The sequence below is a fragment of the Psittacula echo genome (genome assembly GCF_963264785.1).
Source record: "Psittacula echo genome assembly, chromosome: 1".
Lineage (NCBI taxonomy): Eukaryota > Metazoa > Chordata > Aves > Psittaciformes > Psittacidae > Psittacula > Psittacula echo.
The window spans coordinates 36,016,990-36,030,566 of NC_137735.1; the positions used below are offsets into that span (position 1 = coordinate 36,016,990).

The 13,577-nt window shown below is 45.6% G+C and overlaps 1 protein-coding gene across 1 annotated transcript; it reads right to left on the reverse strand.

Moving 5' to 3' along the window:
* Positions 1–311: 311 nt before the first annotated feature.
* On the reverse strand, positions 312–5,228 carry CDKN2AIP (CDKN2A interacting protein). Its single transcript, XM_080619843.1, has 3 exons — positions 4,888–5,228; positions 4,657–4,787; positions 312–3,873 (listed from the first exon to the last, which is right to left on the reverse strand). Exons 1-3 carry the CDS (start codon positions 5,106–5,108, stop codon positions 2,321–2,323), a joined length of 1,905 nt encoding a protein of 634 aa, XP_080475969.1. The 5' UTR covers positions 5,109–5,228; the 3' UTR covers positions 312–2,320.
* Positions 5,229–13,577: the final 8,349 nt, after the last annotated feature.

A 13,577-nucleotide genomic window follows, 5' to 3' on the forward strand; every position in this document is an offset into this window, starting at 1 on the left:
CTAGCCGCTCCTCCTCAGCAAGGTCTGACAATTACTGCTAGAGGCCAGCACAACACCTGGCAGGGAGAGCTGGAGGTTTTAGAACTAACCAGACTGCACAAACACCTCTTGCCACGGAAAGTTCTTCAAAATTCTTTCACTCTTCCTCTAGAGTTAATGAAATGTTAATAATTCCCATTAAAATACATAATGCTTATTTACTTGTATGTCAGAATCTGCTTGTTGGGCTGCCTTCCATGCAGAATGTGAAATAAAAAGAGCACACTTCAACTTTCAGTTTCTATTAAGAGTAGCTACAGACTCATCCTTTAATGAATCACAACCAAACATCAAAGAGGAATAACATTCAAAATTCTTTAAAAAAGGTAAGCATAAGTCAGGACTTTAAAAAAAGCATCGAGCACCTCAGCCTTTCAGAACACAGTTACCCTGCCACCCCCCCGAGCTCTGTAAATGCTGTGTGCTTCACTTTACACACAGCAAACACAGGTTTTCACATTGCAACACGTGCTGCAGTTCTCAACTAGAGACCTGGCAATGCCCAATCTAACAGCCAGAAAAGCTGTTGCCTACTTCAGAAGGCACAGGATGCAATTCCTGCTCCGCAAACACTCATGCTGCGTCTCCACCTGAACAGCGAGGATATGAAGAGATACTGCGCTTCCTGGCATGAATACCACAACTCCCAAACACAGCACGGAACTCGCTCGGCCCCAGGAGCACAAGCCAAACCTTGTGTTGCACTGCGGTTTAACACAATTTAAGAAGTTGCCTTCCAAATGTCAGGTCGTGCTCCAGAAACACTGAGGAGGAATGTCAAAGAAACCTCAGGAGAGCGCAGAAGCGCAGGGGTCAGATGGAGGAAGTTCTGAACTTCCATCGGGAAGCGCACGTGCCTTGCAGACTTCAGGTGCTACAAGCTGGACAGCCACCACTGTTCAGAATCACGTAGGGTACAGTGTAACAATGCTGCTGTGGTTCAGTCCCAGAATCACAGAAGAAATTGAAGTCTTTCAGTGGACACATCTACTACAGAGACCCCAGGAATTTATATTCACTCCTACAGTACCCAGTCAACGGATCTGTCAGTCAAGTGTAAGGTCACCACTAAATAATGCTAACTACTGTCATCAGACAAGATCAGGTCAAAACAGCACTGAAGACATTATGTTTTTACAAGTACATGTCATTATCCGATATATCAAAACATGCAGTTTGTGCAGGTATTTCAGTAACATTAAAAATAAAAGGTAATCACCCGCTTTCTTTGCTCCAAACCACTCCATACGTGATGTAAAAACATAGCAAAGGGAGGGCTCAGTTAGTGTGAATGCTTCACAATGCACTGTCTCTAGCAGACAGCAGCATCTTCATTTTGCTTATCTTGCCATTACAAAAGTAGAAATAGGTATTCTATAGGTCCACCATCAGTTTTACAATATTGCAACCATAAGTCCAAAGAAAACAAGTCATCCTGGTGGGATTACACCTTGAGGCCACTCGAAATAAAGCTTTTATTCAGGTGTTGCAAAGTTACTGAAATGGCTGGAATAGTCAATAGCCACAACGAAAGTACTATAAAAGCACATCCCAGAGGTTTTAGCAGCAGTCAAAATATGCTTAGTATAGAAATCCATGTTTATTTCAAGAAAAATCAGCAAGTGCTATTTCACAATATAAATTAAACTTGCTTACAGAGTTCTGGTGGCTGATGTAGCTCAGACTTGACTGCCAATTGGTAATTTGCCAGTGTAATGTTAAATGGGATTAGGGTGTCATTTATATTGTGAACATTATAAAAACATCCCGTAAAAATAAGTGAACCAACTATTTTCTCTCTGAGTATGCACAACAGTGAACATTATGAACAACAAGCCTGAAACAGAGGAGCTCAACTTTTTGACTGAAGTTTTTTAACAACTTTCAAGTATTATGGTCCCTATATACACACTCCTACATGGCTAAAAAAGACATGATAGACAATTGAGCACACTGCCATCAAATGGTAAGAATTACAAAACTGTCAGGTTTTAAACAGCAAATTGTACCTTAATCAATTAATTAAAAATAGAAGAATTAGGTAGACTATTTTGCAAACAAACCAGCACACTAGTGTGCTATATATTAAGGCATACCTTTAAATGCGCACCTGTCATCTCTAACAAGTTTTATACAATTGCTACTAAGTGAGAGGACTATCATTGTCTTGCAAAACTGAAAAAGAAATACAAAATATCTGGAAGCCTACATTTTCAAAGTACAAAATTAACCTTCAGTCCTTGTGTTGAAATATTATACACAGTACAAACAGCGAAGCTCCCTACAAGATCTCACGAGGATTTCTTAAAGCTGGAGGTAAATTCGAAGGTTTTGATTCTTCATCCAGAAGTACCAAATCTTCAATTTCACTACCTTTGTATTTTCTTTTACAGATCTTCACAATAACTCTCTTCTTGAGGAATAGCTTCAAAGCTTCTCTTGAAGCAACCGCTTTGGCATTTTCCATACTTTTACCACAGCCAGTACCCAAGTAGACAGACTTGCACCTCAGTTCACAAACTATGTTTTCCAGAGAGCTTTTATTTTGAGGCAAGTCCGCAAGTTCCTTCAGGGGAACAAAAGCAACATCTAAAGTAGCTTTTACAGACTGAATAGATGAGTTTAGAAGTTCCACGTGATTTACGTTAGGACTGAAGCCTCCAACAGCAACCAGTTTCCAGGCTACAGCTTTGTACAGTCTGTTGAAAAAAGGTTGTCTTTCCTTCACATCTTCGCTGGTCAGTGGTTTGCGCAAAGCCTTAGCAGGGCTTTCGCCTGCCTGTGAGCCACTCTTGGAGGCAAGCTGTGGGGAACCTGTCTGCGTGCCACCCTTAGAGGCCAGCAGGGAAGCACCTGCCTGAGCTCCACCGCGGGGGGCCAGTGACGAGGGACCCTGCTGAGCCCCACTCCGAGCAGCCAGCAGCGAAGCAGCCACCTGAGCACTGCTCTTGGAAGTCAGCAGTGAAGATCCCTGCTGAGCACCACTCCGAGCGGCCAGCAACGAGGCAGCCACTTCGGCACTGCTCTTGGAGGCCAGGAGCGCGGAGCCTACCTTTGTGCCCTTGGAGGCCAGCAGCAGTGAGGTGCCTACCTGAGTGCCACTCTTGGGGGCCAGCAGCAGTGAGGTGCCCACCTGAGTGCTGCTCTTGGACACTGATGCTGTGGTGCTTGCTTGGGTTTTGGAAGACAGCAATGTAGCACTTGTTTGTGGGGTGCTCTTGGCAGCCAGTGGCACTGCTGCTGCCTGTGGGGTGCTCTTGGTGGTCAGTGGCACTGCCGCTGCCTGTGGGGTGCTCTTGGCAGCTGGAAGCACTGCTGCTGGCGCCGCTGCTGCCTGCAGGGTGCTACTGGCAGCTGCTGGCACCGCTGCTGGCACCACCTCTGCCTGCGGCGTGCTCTTGGCAGGCGGTGGCACCACCGCTGGCACCGCCTCTGCCTGTGGGGAGGCCTTGTCAGACGCTGGCACTACACTTACTGGAGTTTTCTTTTCAGGTGATGGCACATCTTCACACTTGTTTTCCTTAGGTGGATTTGAGCAAGGCTTCTCTCCTGACTCTTTTTCCGATGAAGGTGGGCTTTGCTCAGTAGTATTTTCAGCATTAGCAGGCTTTTCTTCTGTTTTCACATCTGATGCTGTGACTGTTTCTTGATTTGAACTGCAAGCTGACTGGGAGATTTCTGGATCTTTGCTAGTATCTTTTTCCTGCTCTTTAGGCAGCGTGTTCTCTGTTTCTTTCGGGGCTTCTGCCTTGGTTGTTTTCACATCCTTTCCGGTATCCTTAGAATCTTTGCTTTTCTCAACAGCTCGCTTCTTGGAGGGAACCTCTATCCCTTCTGCAAAACAAGCAAAGTACATTACACTCTTCAATTTCTGCACTATAAAATATCTAGAGACAATTTATCTACTTTCTAAAAACTTCTAGCAATAGTCTTTGTGAATTTAAAAGGTATCTATCAGGAATAAACTTTGAACTGCATTTTCAAATTTTAACCCTAATATTTCAGAATATTTTAGTTTTTTAAAAAAAACAAAAAACAAACAAACCAAAAAACAACTCAGGAGCAAGATTTCATGTTTTGGTTTGGGACTGGCCAGCAAGTATGTATTTCTGTTCTTAAACTCCAAACCAAAAAATGATCAAAGTACATTAAGCAAACTATCTGACCTAAACAACAACAGGGATTTTGCATACTAATATAATAAACACCTTCAGAATAGTTTTACTTTAAAATGCACTTTTAAGAATTTCCTTAAGAAACTAGGTTTTGCCCAAAGCTGCAATGGCTGCCTAGTGCTAAAGGCAAAGTAACATGAATGTATTTAAGCCAGAGTACAACAATCTAGATGGCATTAGAGAAGTAATCAGCTTAAAGTGTACCAGTATAGAGAAATTCAAAACCAGAGCTCTATGTTACTAAAGGAATATAAATGCATTACATCTATTTTACACACAGGTATTGTATAAAGCAAAAATAGCACAGAGAGGAGCAACTATTAACGAGGATCTTAAAAAATAAATTATTTCGACTTCTTTCTAGGTCCGAGGTAAACCGAGAACATTCAAAAACAAGCATTTTCTATACTCCTATGTATTGTCACAGCTATGATCTGCTAACCATTGCTACTTGATATGCCTCTTTTCTTCACCTTGGCAACCAGTTCATCTCTCGTGGTGCGGACAGGCGCGCCAGTCACTTGGATGCCTTCGGCCATTTCCAGCGCCTTCTCCATGACCTGCGGCGGGTACCTAGAAGGGCGACAAGCGGAAAGGAGAAAAGGGGAGAGGTGAAGCCCGGCCGCCTCCCGCCCCGCCCCGCCCGCGGGGCCCGCCGCCCGGCCGCACTCACCGGCAGCCCAGGAAGACGTGGTTGGCCCACACCATGGAGAGGGACACGAGGCGCTGGAGCTGGGCGCTGCCCGCCGCCGGCAGCTCCCCGACGTTGCGCAGCAGGAACTCGCGGCGGTGCCGCCAGTGGTGCTCGGGCTCGCAGGCCCCGCGCAACGCCTCGGCCCAGGCCACCTCCTCCGCCGTCCGCCCCAGGGGCTCCGCCGCCTTCACCGCCGCCATGGCCGCGGGGCTCCCCGCGCGAGGCCCTCCTCGGCCCCCCTCGGCCCGCAGCGGGAACCACCGCCCCGCTCCTTCCGGCCGCGCGGGATGACTTCAGAGCCGGCGCGCTGCGCTCCTCCCTCCTCTTTCCTCTTCCCCCCCTCCCCGCCGGCCCAGGCTGCTTTGCGGCGCGCGGAGGGGCGGGGCCGCTAACGGTCGTGGGGGGACGGAGCGCGTGGGCCGGGTGTCGGTACCTCACGGCCGCTCGCCGTGGGGGTGTGGCGGGCAGTGCGCCGCGCCCTGTGCGCCGCTGCGGGCGTCTGAGTGTGGCCTGCCCTGGGCTGGGCTGTAGCTGAGCACGGAGGTTTGTCACAGTGTGGCTACCACAGAAATTGTTGCGTTCAGGCTCGTACTTGGAGGAGTGGAAGCTTCCAGTGGAGCTGCTCACCTGCTATCTCCGGCGCTTGAGCTGCGACACGCTGCTTGTTCCCCCATCCTTCCGTCAGAGTTTGGGAAAAAGAGGTGGTACGGGGAGAGTTACCCGCACTGTATTCTGCCTGGGCACAGCTTGGGCAACAGTTCTGCTTACAGACTCATTCCAGCCTTGTCGAGGTCGGAGTTCATGGGATCAGTTCGTGGTTTTGCGGCCTTGGTGTGTGAGGGGAAGGTAGTGGCAAGGAAATGGGTTGTGATAGTGTATTGGGGGAAACATTAAATGAGGGGTTCTGCGGGCTGCTGGCTACAAGGGGTTCAGATCATTGCTCACTGCCACTCTGTCCTCATGTTGCAAAACTTACCCCAGGATTTGATTCAAAACCATGTGAAGAATTCTGTGTGGAAAAGTATTGATCACATTGAAATTACCAAAATCTGCCGACACAGTGCTCTCTTAGTGCAGCAGAGGAGAGCTCTGAGTTCCAAAGGGCTGTCCCAGGAGAGCTGTAAGATTTCCTCTCTCACCACCCAAATTAGAAGTCTGTGTTTGCTGAAGTTTGGGTTTTTAACATGCACATGCCATTGTGGAGTGAACTGTGAGGTAGATTGCATTTGAGGAATGAGTGTTTCTCCTTCAGTGACTTTAATGTCTTACTCTGTGGAAATTGCTATGCAGTGGTTTAACTTGTAGTACCTTTATGGTACAAAACTGAGTAAGGAAGCTAAGCCAGAGTCCAACACACTTTCATTCTGTATCTGTTGTTAGAGTGGAAGTGTTTTTTCTTCGCTTTCTTGGTTAGCCCACAAGATGTTGACTTGTGCATTGGCAAGAATAACCCAATGACAGAGCGCAAGCGAACATTAATGAGTGGGATGGGCCCAACAGACTCAATATTGTTTTGTGTTAGCATGTAGAGGAGGAAGAGGGCAGAAAGTTTGTATACTCTGTGGTGTATGAGTCTTGGGTTTGTTTAGAAACAGTGTCAGCAGGTTTAGAAGCACTGTGCTCACCACCAGTGTAGTGTTGCCCATCTGTTTCCAGGCATTAGTTGTATCAGTCCTGCAAGTGGCTATTTGATAGTGTAGGCTCAAATATATGAAGGACATGGTCTGTCACACTAGGCTTTCCATTTAGAAACAAGGTGGGCCTGTCTCGTAGACCTCTGGCTCTGTGATAGATCTTGACCTTCTTCACAGACCTCAGGCTCTATGAAGATTCTTGACTTCACAGTCAGTGCAGACCCTGGAAGCGAAGGGTGAAGGGAATGCCTGGCAAGCGAACTTTGAGTTTTTGCTGGAGCCGAGACTACCCATGCTGCCAGCCCGTTTGTTCAGTGAACTAGCTTGCTTTCTAGCAGAGCCAGTTGGGACTTGGCTCAGGCTTGAGATGTGCCCCTCATAGACAGGAATTCAGCCAGGCCTGAGTAGCTGTATCCGAATTGTCTGTACTCTTACAGAGATATCGGAGCAAACAATACAGCTGTGAATGCCCTGTCCCCTTGACAACCATCAAGTTGAGCTGTCAAGTGAGGTGACTCATCAAATCAAGCTGCTTTTATATACCCAGTAGGAGTAGGAGCTGGAAAGGGTTAGACTCTGGAGGGTGATAAAGGCATCCTGTGTACTAAGAGGGACTCCTGACAGTCATATTTTGGTGCTGCTGGGTGAATGACAGCTCCTGATGTCAAACATCCAAGGTAGACCTCCACATCTCAGAGGTTTGCATCTGCTTTCAGTCACCCCACGTGCATAAGGTTATATGGACTCACCTGTGAGTCCTTAACTCCTCCAAAAGCATCATTCTAGGGAGTGCTGGAGACTCAGCACAGCTTCAGAGCCTAGTACATTATCTGGTCTTAGAGTGGCTAAAGGATTGATTAGAACAACTTTTTTTTTGTTGCCCAGTTTTAGAGGGCAAATTAACCAAGAGCCATTTCACCTCTTTGCCCCCTGACCACACGTCTGAACACAAATACAGGTGACTGTGGAGAAAAGTCAGAGGACAGTCCTGTGAATTTCTGGAATAGCTCACAACAGGGTTTGGCTGTAGTGAGCAATTTCTATGGTCTGGTACCTTACTGGCACCTTGCTGCTGTTAATTTTGGGTTAATTTTCTCTAATGCTCCTTCTATATCAATGTAGCCTTGTTGTTGGTACAAAGATGGCTTAAGCCAAAGTCTAGCCTTTTGGCTTTCGTTCCTGTTTTTTTCCAGACTTACTCTTTGTACTTTATTATTGTCTGCTTGAATCATTCTGGAGACAGGCTAAATCCTGGCCCTGGAGCATGGGATATGTCGCACACGTGCACACACAGACAAACATAGGTGTATATGTGCGATGCTATCTGAGCACCAGGGACCTACTGTGCCTTGGGTTCATTAAACAAGTGTGTGTAGTAGAAAGGGGAGAAAAATACTGCTGTTAATTTTTAAAAAGGAAACAAGTAGCATTTTCATTCTCACCTGGAAAGGCAATTTTGAAGTTAAACACCTCATTGATGGTGCTAATACTGTGCATTTAATTTTCAACCTTGGAAGAGAAGAGATAGTTTTGTTCCCACTAGGGAAGGAACTTCTAAATGCCACATTGATAGTATCACAGTATCAAAGTATGCTAGAGATTGGAAGGGACTTCAAAAGATCACCTAGTCCAATCCCCCTGCTGGAGCAGGAACACCTAGATGAGGTTACACAGGAAGGTGTGCAGGCGGGTTTTGCATGTCTCCAGAGAAGGAGACTCCACAACCCCCCTGGGCAGCCTGTTCCAGTGTTCCGTCACCCTCACTGAGAAGAAGTTTCTTCTCAAGTTTAAGTGGAACCTCTTATGTTCCAGTTTGTACCCATTACCCCTTGTCCTATCCTTGTTTGCCACTGAGAAGAGCCTGGCTCCATCCTCGTGACACTCCCCCTTTATATATTTATATACACTAATAAGGTCCCCCCGCAGTCTCCTCTTCTCCAAACTATAGAGACCCAGCTCCCTCAGCCTTTCCTCATAAGGGAGATGCTCCACTCCCTTAATCATCTTAGTTGCCCTGCGCTGGACTCTCTCCAGCAGGTCCCTGTCCTTCTTGAACTGAGGGGCCCAGAACTGGACACAATATTCCAGATGCAGTCTCACCAGGGCAGAGTAGAGGGGAAGGAGGACCTCTCTCGACCTACTGACCACCCCCCTTCTAATACACCCCAGGAGGCCATTGGCCTTCCTGGCCACAAGGGCACAGTGTTGGCTCATGGTCATCCTGCCATCTACTAGGACCCCTAGGTCCCTCTCCTCTACACTGCTCTCTAACGGGTCGTTCCCCAACCTATACTGGAACCTGGGGTTGTTCCTGCCCAGATGCAGGACTCTACACTTTCCCTTGTTATATTTCATCAAGTTATTCCCTACCCAACTCTCCAGCCTGTCCAGGTCTCGCTGGATGGCAGCACAGCCTTCTGGCGTGTCAGCCACTCCTCCCAGCTTAGTGTCATCAGCAAACTTGCTGATAGTACACTCAATTCCCTCATCTAAACCGTTGATGAATATATTAAATAATACTGGTCCCAGTACTGACCCTTGAGGCACTCCACTAGATACAGGCTTCCAACTAGACTCCACCCCATAGACTACAACTCTCTGGCTTCTCTCCTTCAGCCAGTTCGCAGTCCACCTCACTACCTGATCATCCAGACCACACTTCCTCAGTTTAGCTATGAGGATGCTGTGGGAGACTGTGTCAAATGCTTTGCTGAAGTCAAGGTAGACCACATCCATCGCTCTGCCATCATCCATCCACCGTGTTATTTCCTCATAAAAGGCTATGAGGCTGGTCAAGCATGACTTCCCCTTGGTAAAGTCATGTTGACTGCCCCTCATAACCCTCTCATCCTTGATATGCCTTAAGATGGCACCAAGGATAAGGTGTTCCATCACTTTCCCAGGGATGGAGGTGAGGCTGACAGGTCTATAGTTACCCGGGTCCTCCTTCTTGCCCCTTTTGAAGACTGGGGTGACATTTGCTTTCCTCCAGTCCTCAGGCACCTCTCCCGTTTCCCAAGACTTGGTAAAGATGATGGAGAGTGGTCTAGCAATGACTTCCGCCAGTTCCCTCAGCACCCGCAGGTGGATCCCATCTGGACCCATGGACTTATGGATGTCCAGATTGCTCAACTGGTCTCTAACCCATTCCTCATCGACTAAGGCAAACTGTTCCAGTGACCTGACTTCATCTGAGGTCTCAGGAGTACAGGGCTCTTCAGGACTGCCTCCGGCAGAGTAGACAGAGACAAAGAAGGCATTCAATAACTCTGCCATCTCTGTATCTTCTGTCACCAGGGCACCCATCCCTTTCATCAGTGGGCCTACCTTGCCTCTGGTGTTAGTTTTATCTGCCATGTATTTGAAAAAGCTCTTTCTGCTGTCCTTGACCCCTCTCGCCAGATTTAATTCTAAGTAGGCCTTAGCCATCCTAGCTGCCTTCCTACATCCTCTAGCAGCAGCCTTATATTCCTCCCAAGTGGCCAGCCCCTCCTTCCATGACCTGTAAACTCTGCTCTTCCACTTGAGCATACCCAGCAGTTCCTTATTTAGCCACGCAGGTCTCCTGGCCCTCTTTCTTGACTTCCTACGTGTCGGGATGCTCTGCTCTTGAGCTCAGAATAAGCAATCCTTGAATGCCAACCAACTATCTTGGGCCTCTTTTCCTTCAAGCAGCCTTGCCCATGGGATTTCCCCTAGCAATTGCTTGAAAAGGCCAAAGTTTGCCCTGCTAAAGTCCAGGGTTGCAATTCTACTTGCTATGCTACTGGTCCTACCACACAAGATCCTGAATTCCACCATCTCATGGTCGCTGGAACCAAGGCAGCCCTCAACCTTTACTGCTTCGACCAGAGTAGACCAGTTGGAGTCATTTGGGGCTTCATAGTAGTTTATTTTGGCAAGACACAAGTAAAATCTCAAGGTGAATCATGTTGGTGTCTATAATCACAGTATTGCACCTGCACTTCCTGTATAATAAAGTTTATTTCTGCCTTTGTAAACCAGTGAATTATTATTTTGTCAAAGTTAAGTCCCACTGAAATGCAGAGGGCAGTAGCCCCATTGAGTTCAATTAATGTTCTGTGCAGTGAAGGTTAATATATAGTGATGCTCTTTACTCAGCTTAATATGAGAAGAGTGCCCTTACCGTCACAGCAATGCAAAGAGAAAGCTCCGAGTTATTGCCACAGAAAGGAAATTACAGTGGGATCTTACTGGCCTGGCACACTAAATCTTCTGAGCACCTTCTGTAGGTTGGTCCCTGCTATAATTAATAAGTAAACACTTGAGAGATCTGGTTTACATTCATTAGAATGCAGCTTGAAAAAGGATGGGGAAGAGCAGGTTGTTAAAGGTCCCCTACCTAGGCAGGGGACAGTACTTCAAGGGAGACGTGTGTGCATGTGCCAAGGTAGCCAGTCCTTACTGTTCAGTAATCCTTGGAGTAAAAGACTTGCTAAATGAGTATTAATGGCTACGTAGGCTTGTCAGTGGAAAGGCAGTTAGAGTAAATCTGTGGTTTTATTTCACTGCAGTTACACAGCTGTTGTTACACTACTGTAAGCAGCTCTGGATTACACAATCATCCACACTTCTGAGATTTCTCAACTGATGAAAATGTATTGTGTAATCGCAATGGATAAAACTAAAGGTAAAATGAAGACCTTAGTTGATAATAATTTTCCTTTACTCTTACGTGCTTTTATTACTAGCTTAAATACTATTCTGCATTTAGTAATATGTTATATTTGAAATACGTAACTGCATACCATAGGGTTGTCAGTTGTTTTCTTTTAAATGAGTTTGTTGAGCTTTAACTTAACCTTTAAGAGCTAAAGGTAGCATACCATAAATCTTGTTTGCTAAACTATGCTTTAGGTAGCATACCACTTGCTAAACATCCATGACGTGGTATGAAATTTTCCATGCCAAGGATGGAAGTTTAGGATGACTTAACTGCTACCAAACATGATCTAAGAACAAAGGCAGGGGAAAAAGGGCTTTGTCTAGAATAAAATATTGTGGAGATCTTATCTTTGAAGTGCTTTAATGCCTTTATGCTCTAGAGCAGTCTTGGAATTTGTCATGAAAAACTGAATTGTGAGGGGAGTGTCTGATCTTCTGACTACATTAGCATAATTGATAAGCCTTTGAAGAAATTAATTTTCCTCATTCCTGATTTGGAATGTCTCCCCACCACCCTTGCTACTGCTGCAGTGAAGTCTACTCTGACTGTGGGCTGCAGGGTCCAGAAGAGACCTCTGTGGACCACTATGGACTGGGGTGAGCCTCTGGATTGAGGGTGAGGCTGTGGAAACCATCCCCGTGCTCCCAAAAAGCTGCTTTCTCCTCTTCACAGGTGCTTGAGCATGTCTGATGGGAATGGTGAGGGAACAAGGACCTGACTGAGGGGAGAGAAACAGTAAGTATGGAGGTAGTCTCACACCTCTTCAGAGGCAGTGAGGCTGAAACTACTAGGGGGTGGAAAAGCTTAACATGAGAGTAGTATGGATAGGATACCGGGATCAGATGAGGAAGGAAATTAAATTATCAAGGAGAAATGAAGGAAACGAGTTCAAGGCCAGGGCACAAATACGTATAGAAGAGGAATTGGAATGGACTATGCCAGAAGCCTAGGACAAAGACAAATGAGAGAGCATAGATGTGGAAACTAGTGAGGAAAACAGAGCAGTGAAAGCACATTGATAGAGCAGACATAATCAAACAGAATCAAGTCCTGATTCTGAGCAAAGGGACAAGCTGTGATGGGAAGGGGAGCCCTGACAGAAGAACCACTGGGATTTTAACAGAGACTTAGAGAAAGTAAAGTTAAAACTGTGAGCACAGAGACAGTAGCATTTCAATGTGGTTTTGGGTCGGGGGTTTTTTCCCCATTGCAGTAGGCATCTGCTAGGGTAAGTAACACAATAAAATATTCTGCTTTTCTAATTTAGTATATTTTGTCTTTTCTGTGTGTTGTAAAGGAACAAAAGAGGTAGAGATCCATTTATTTTCAGAAATCCTTCTTGAAAGCCACCTTTAAAGGGTTTTTTAGGTAGGAAGCCTTCAGCCTGTGGCAAGTGGCTGTACCCTGGAGTTGGAAAAGGCAAGAAAACAGCCTTAGGAATTTTAATGCAGATATTGGCATAAGTTCATTGTAATTCAAGAGGATTCAGGAAAGCACTAAAAGGGCAAGTAGGTCTTATCTGAAAAAAAGAATCTATTATGAAGCTGTAACATACTGAATGTTCATTTGCGTGTGTGCATATATTTGTGTACAACACATATGAATGTCTACATACACATGCGTATGTAATACAAAATAGATATGTGTGAATATGTTTTAAAAATACATGTATTATTGAGAGTGTAAGCACCTATAAATCTAATGTGCCTGCTCTTGCAGTCAAACTATTCGTGCCTTGGAGGAGAGGAAAAATTACAACTAATATTTTATTGGCTTGGGTTGTGGATAGGTGCATTACAGAAATGGATGCTATTAAATCTTTATACCATGCTGTACCAGTATGAATTTTGTATGTGCTACATATTTTGCAGACACAAATAACTATTTTAGAAATTATATAAGGAGCTTTCCTGAGACTCCAGGCAACAATGTCAGATTTAATTTGAATTATTGCTATTGAAAATCATGGTTCTATTTTTCATTATTGTTATACCAATATCCCTGACAGACAACCTGCAATTTACCTGGTATGAACAGCACCTCCTGAAAATATAGAGTTGTTTTGTGTGCTGTGGTATTTTTGTATATCCCTCACTGAAATATTGTAGGCATGATATTTCACATTAATTCCACTGGATGGCACTGAAGGAGACAAGATTGCATGGAAATGTCTCCAGAAGTTGAGTAGAACTCCATAAAGTGAGAGTGCTTGTTTTTTCATTCAGTTACTGAAATAGACAAAGGTGGACTCGTTTTCCAGCTTGGTGTAATAATTTGTCATCAAAACCAGCTCATAAACATTCCTACTTGTCGTACTCGTAGCAAAATTTCAGTGGAGGTAGAGTCAA

What these genes read in the sequence shown, in the direction of transcription:
- CDKN2AIP (XM_080619843.1), bottom strand. Translation starts at nt 5,108, where the DNA reads ATGGCGGCGGTGAAGGCGGCGGAGCCCCTGGGGCGGACGGCGGAGGAG. An exon ending in CACGTCTTCCTGGGCTGCCG is followed by an intron (nt 4,788 to 4,887) that starts GTGAGTGCGGCC and finishes TCGCCCTTCTAG; the next exon opens with GTACCCGCCGCAGGTCATGG. An exon ending in AGGCATATCAAGTAGCAATG is followed by an intron (nt 3,874 to 4,656) that starts GTTAGCAGATCA and finishes CTTGTTTTGCAG; the next exon opens with AAGGGATAGAGGTTCCCTCC.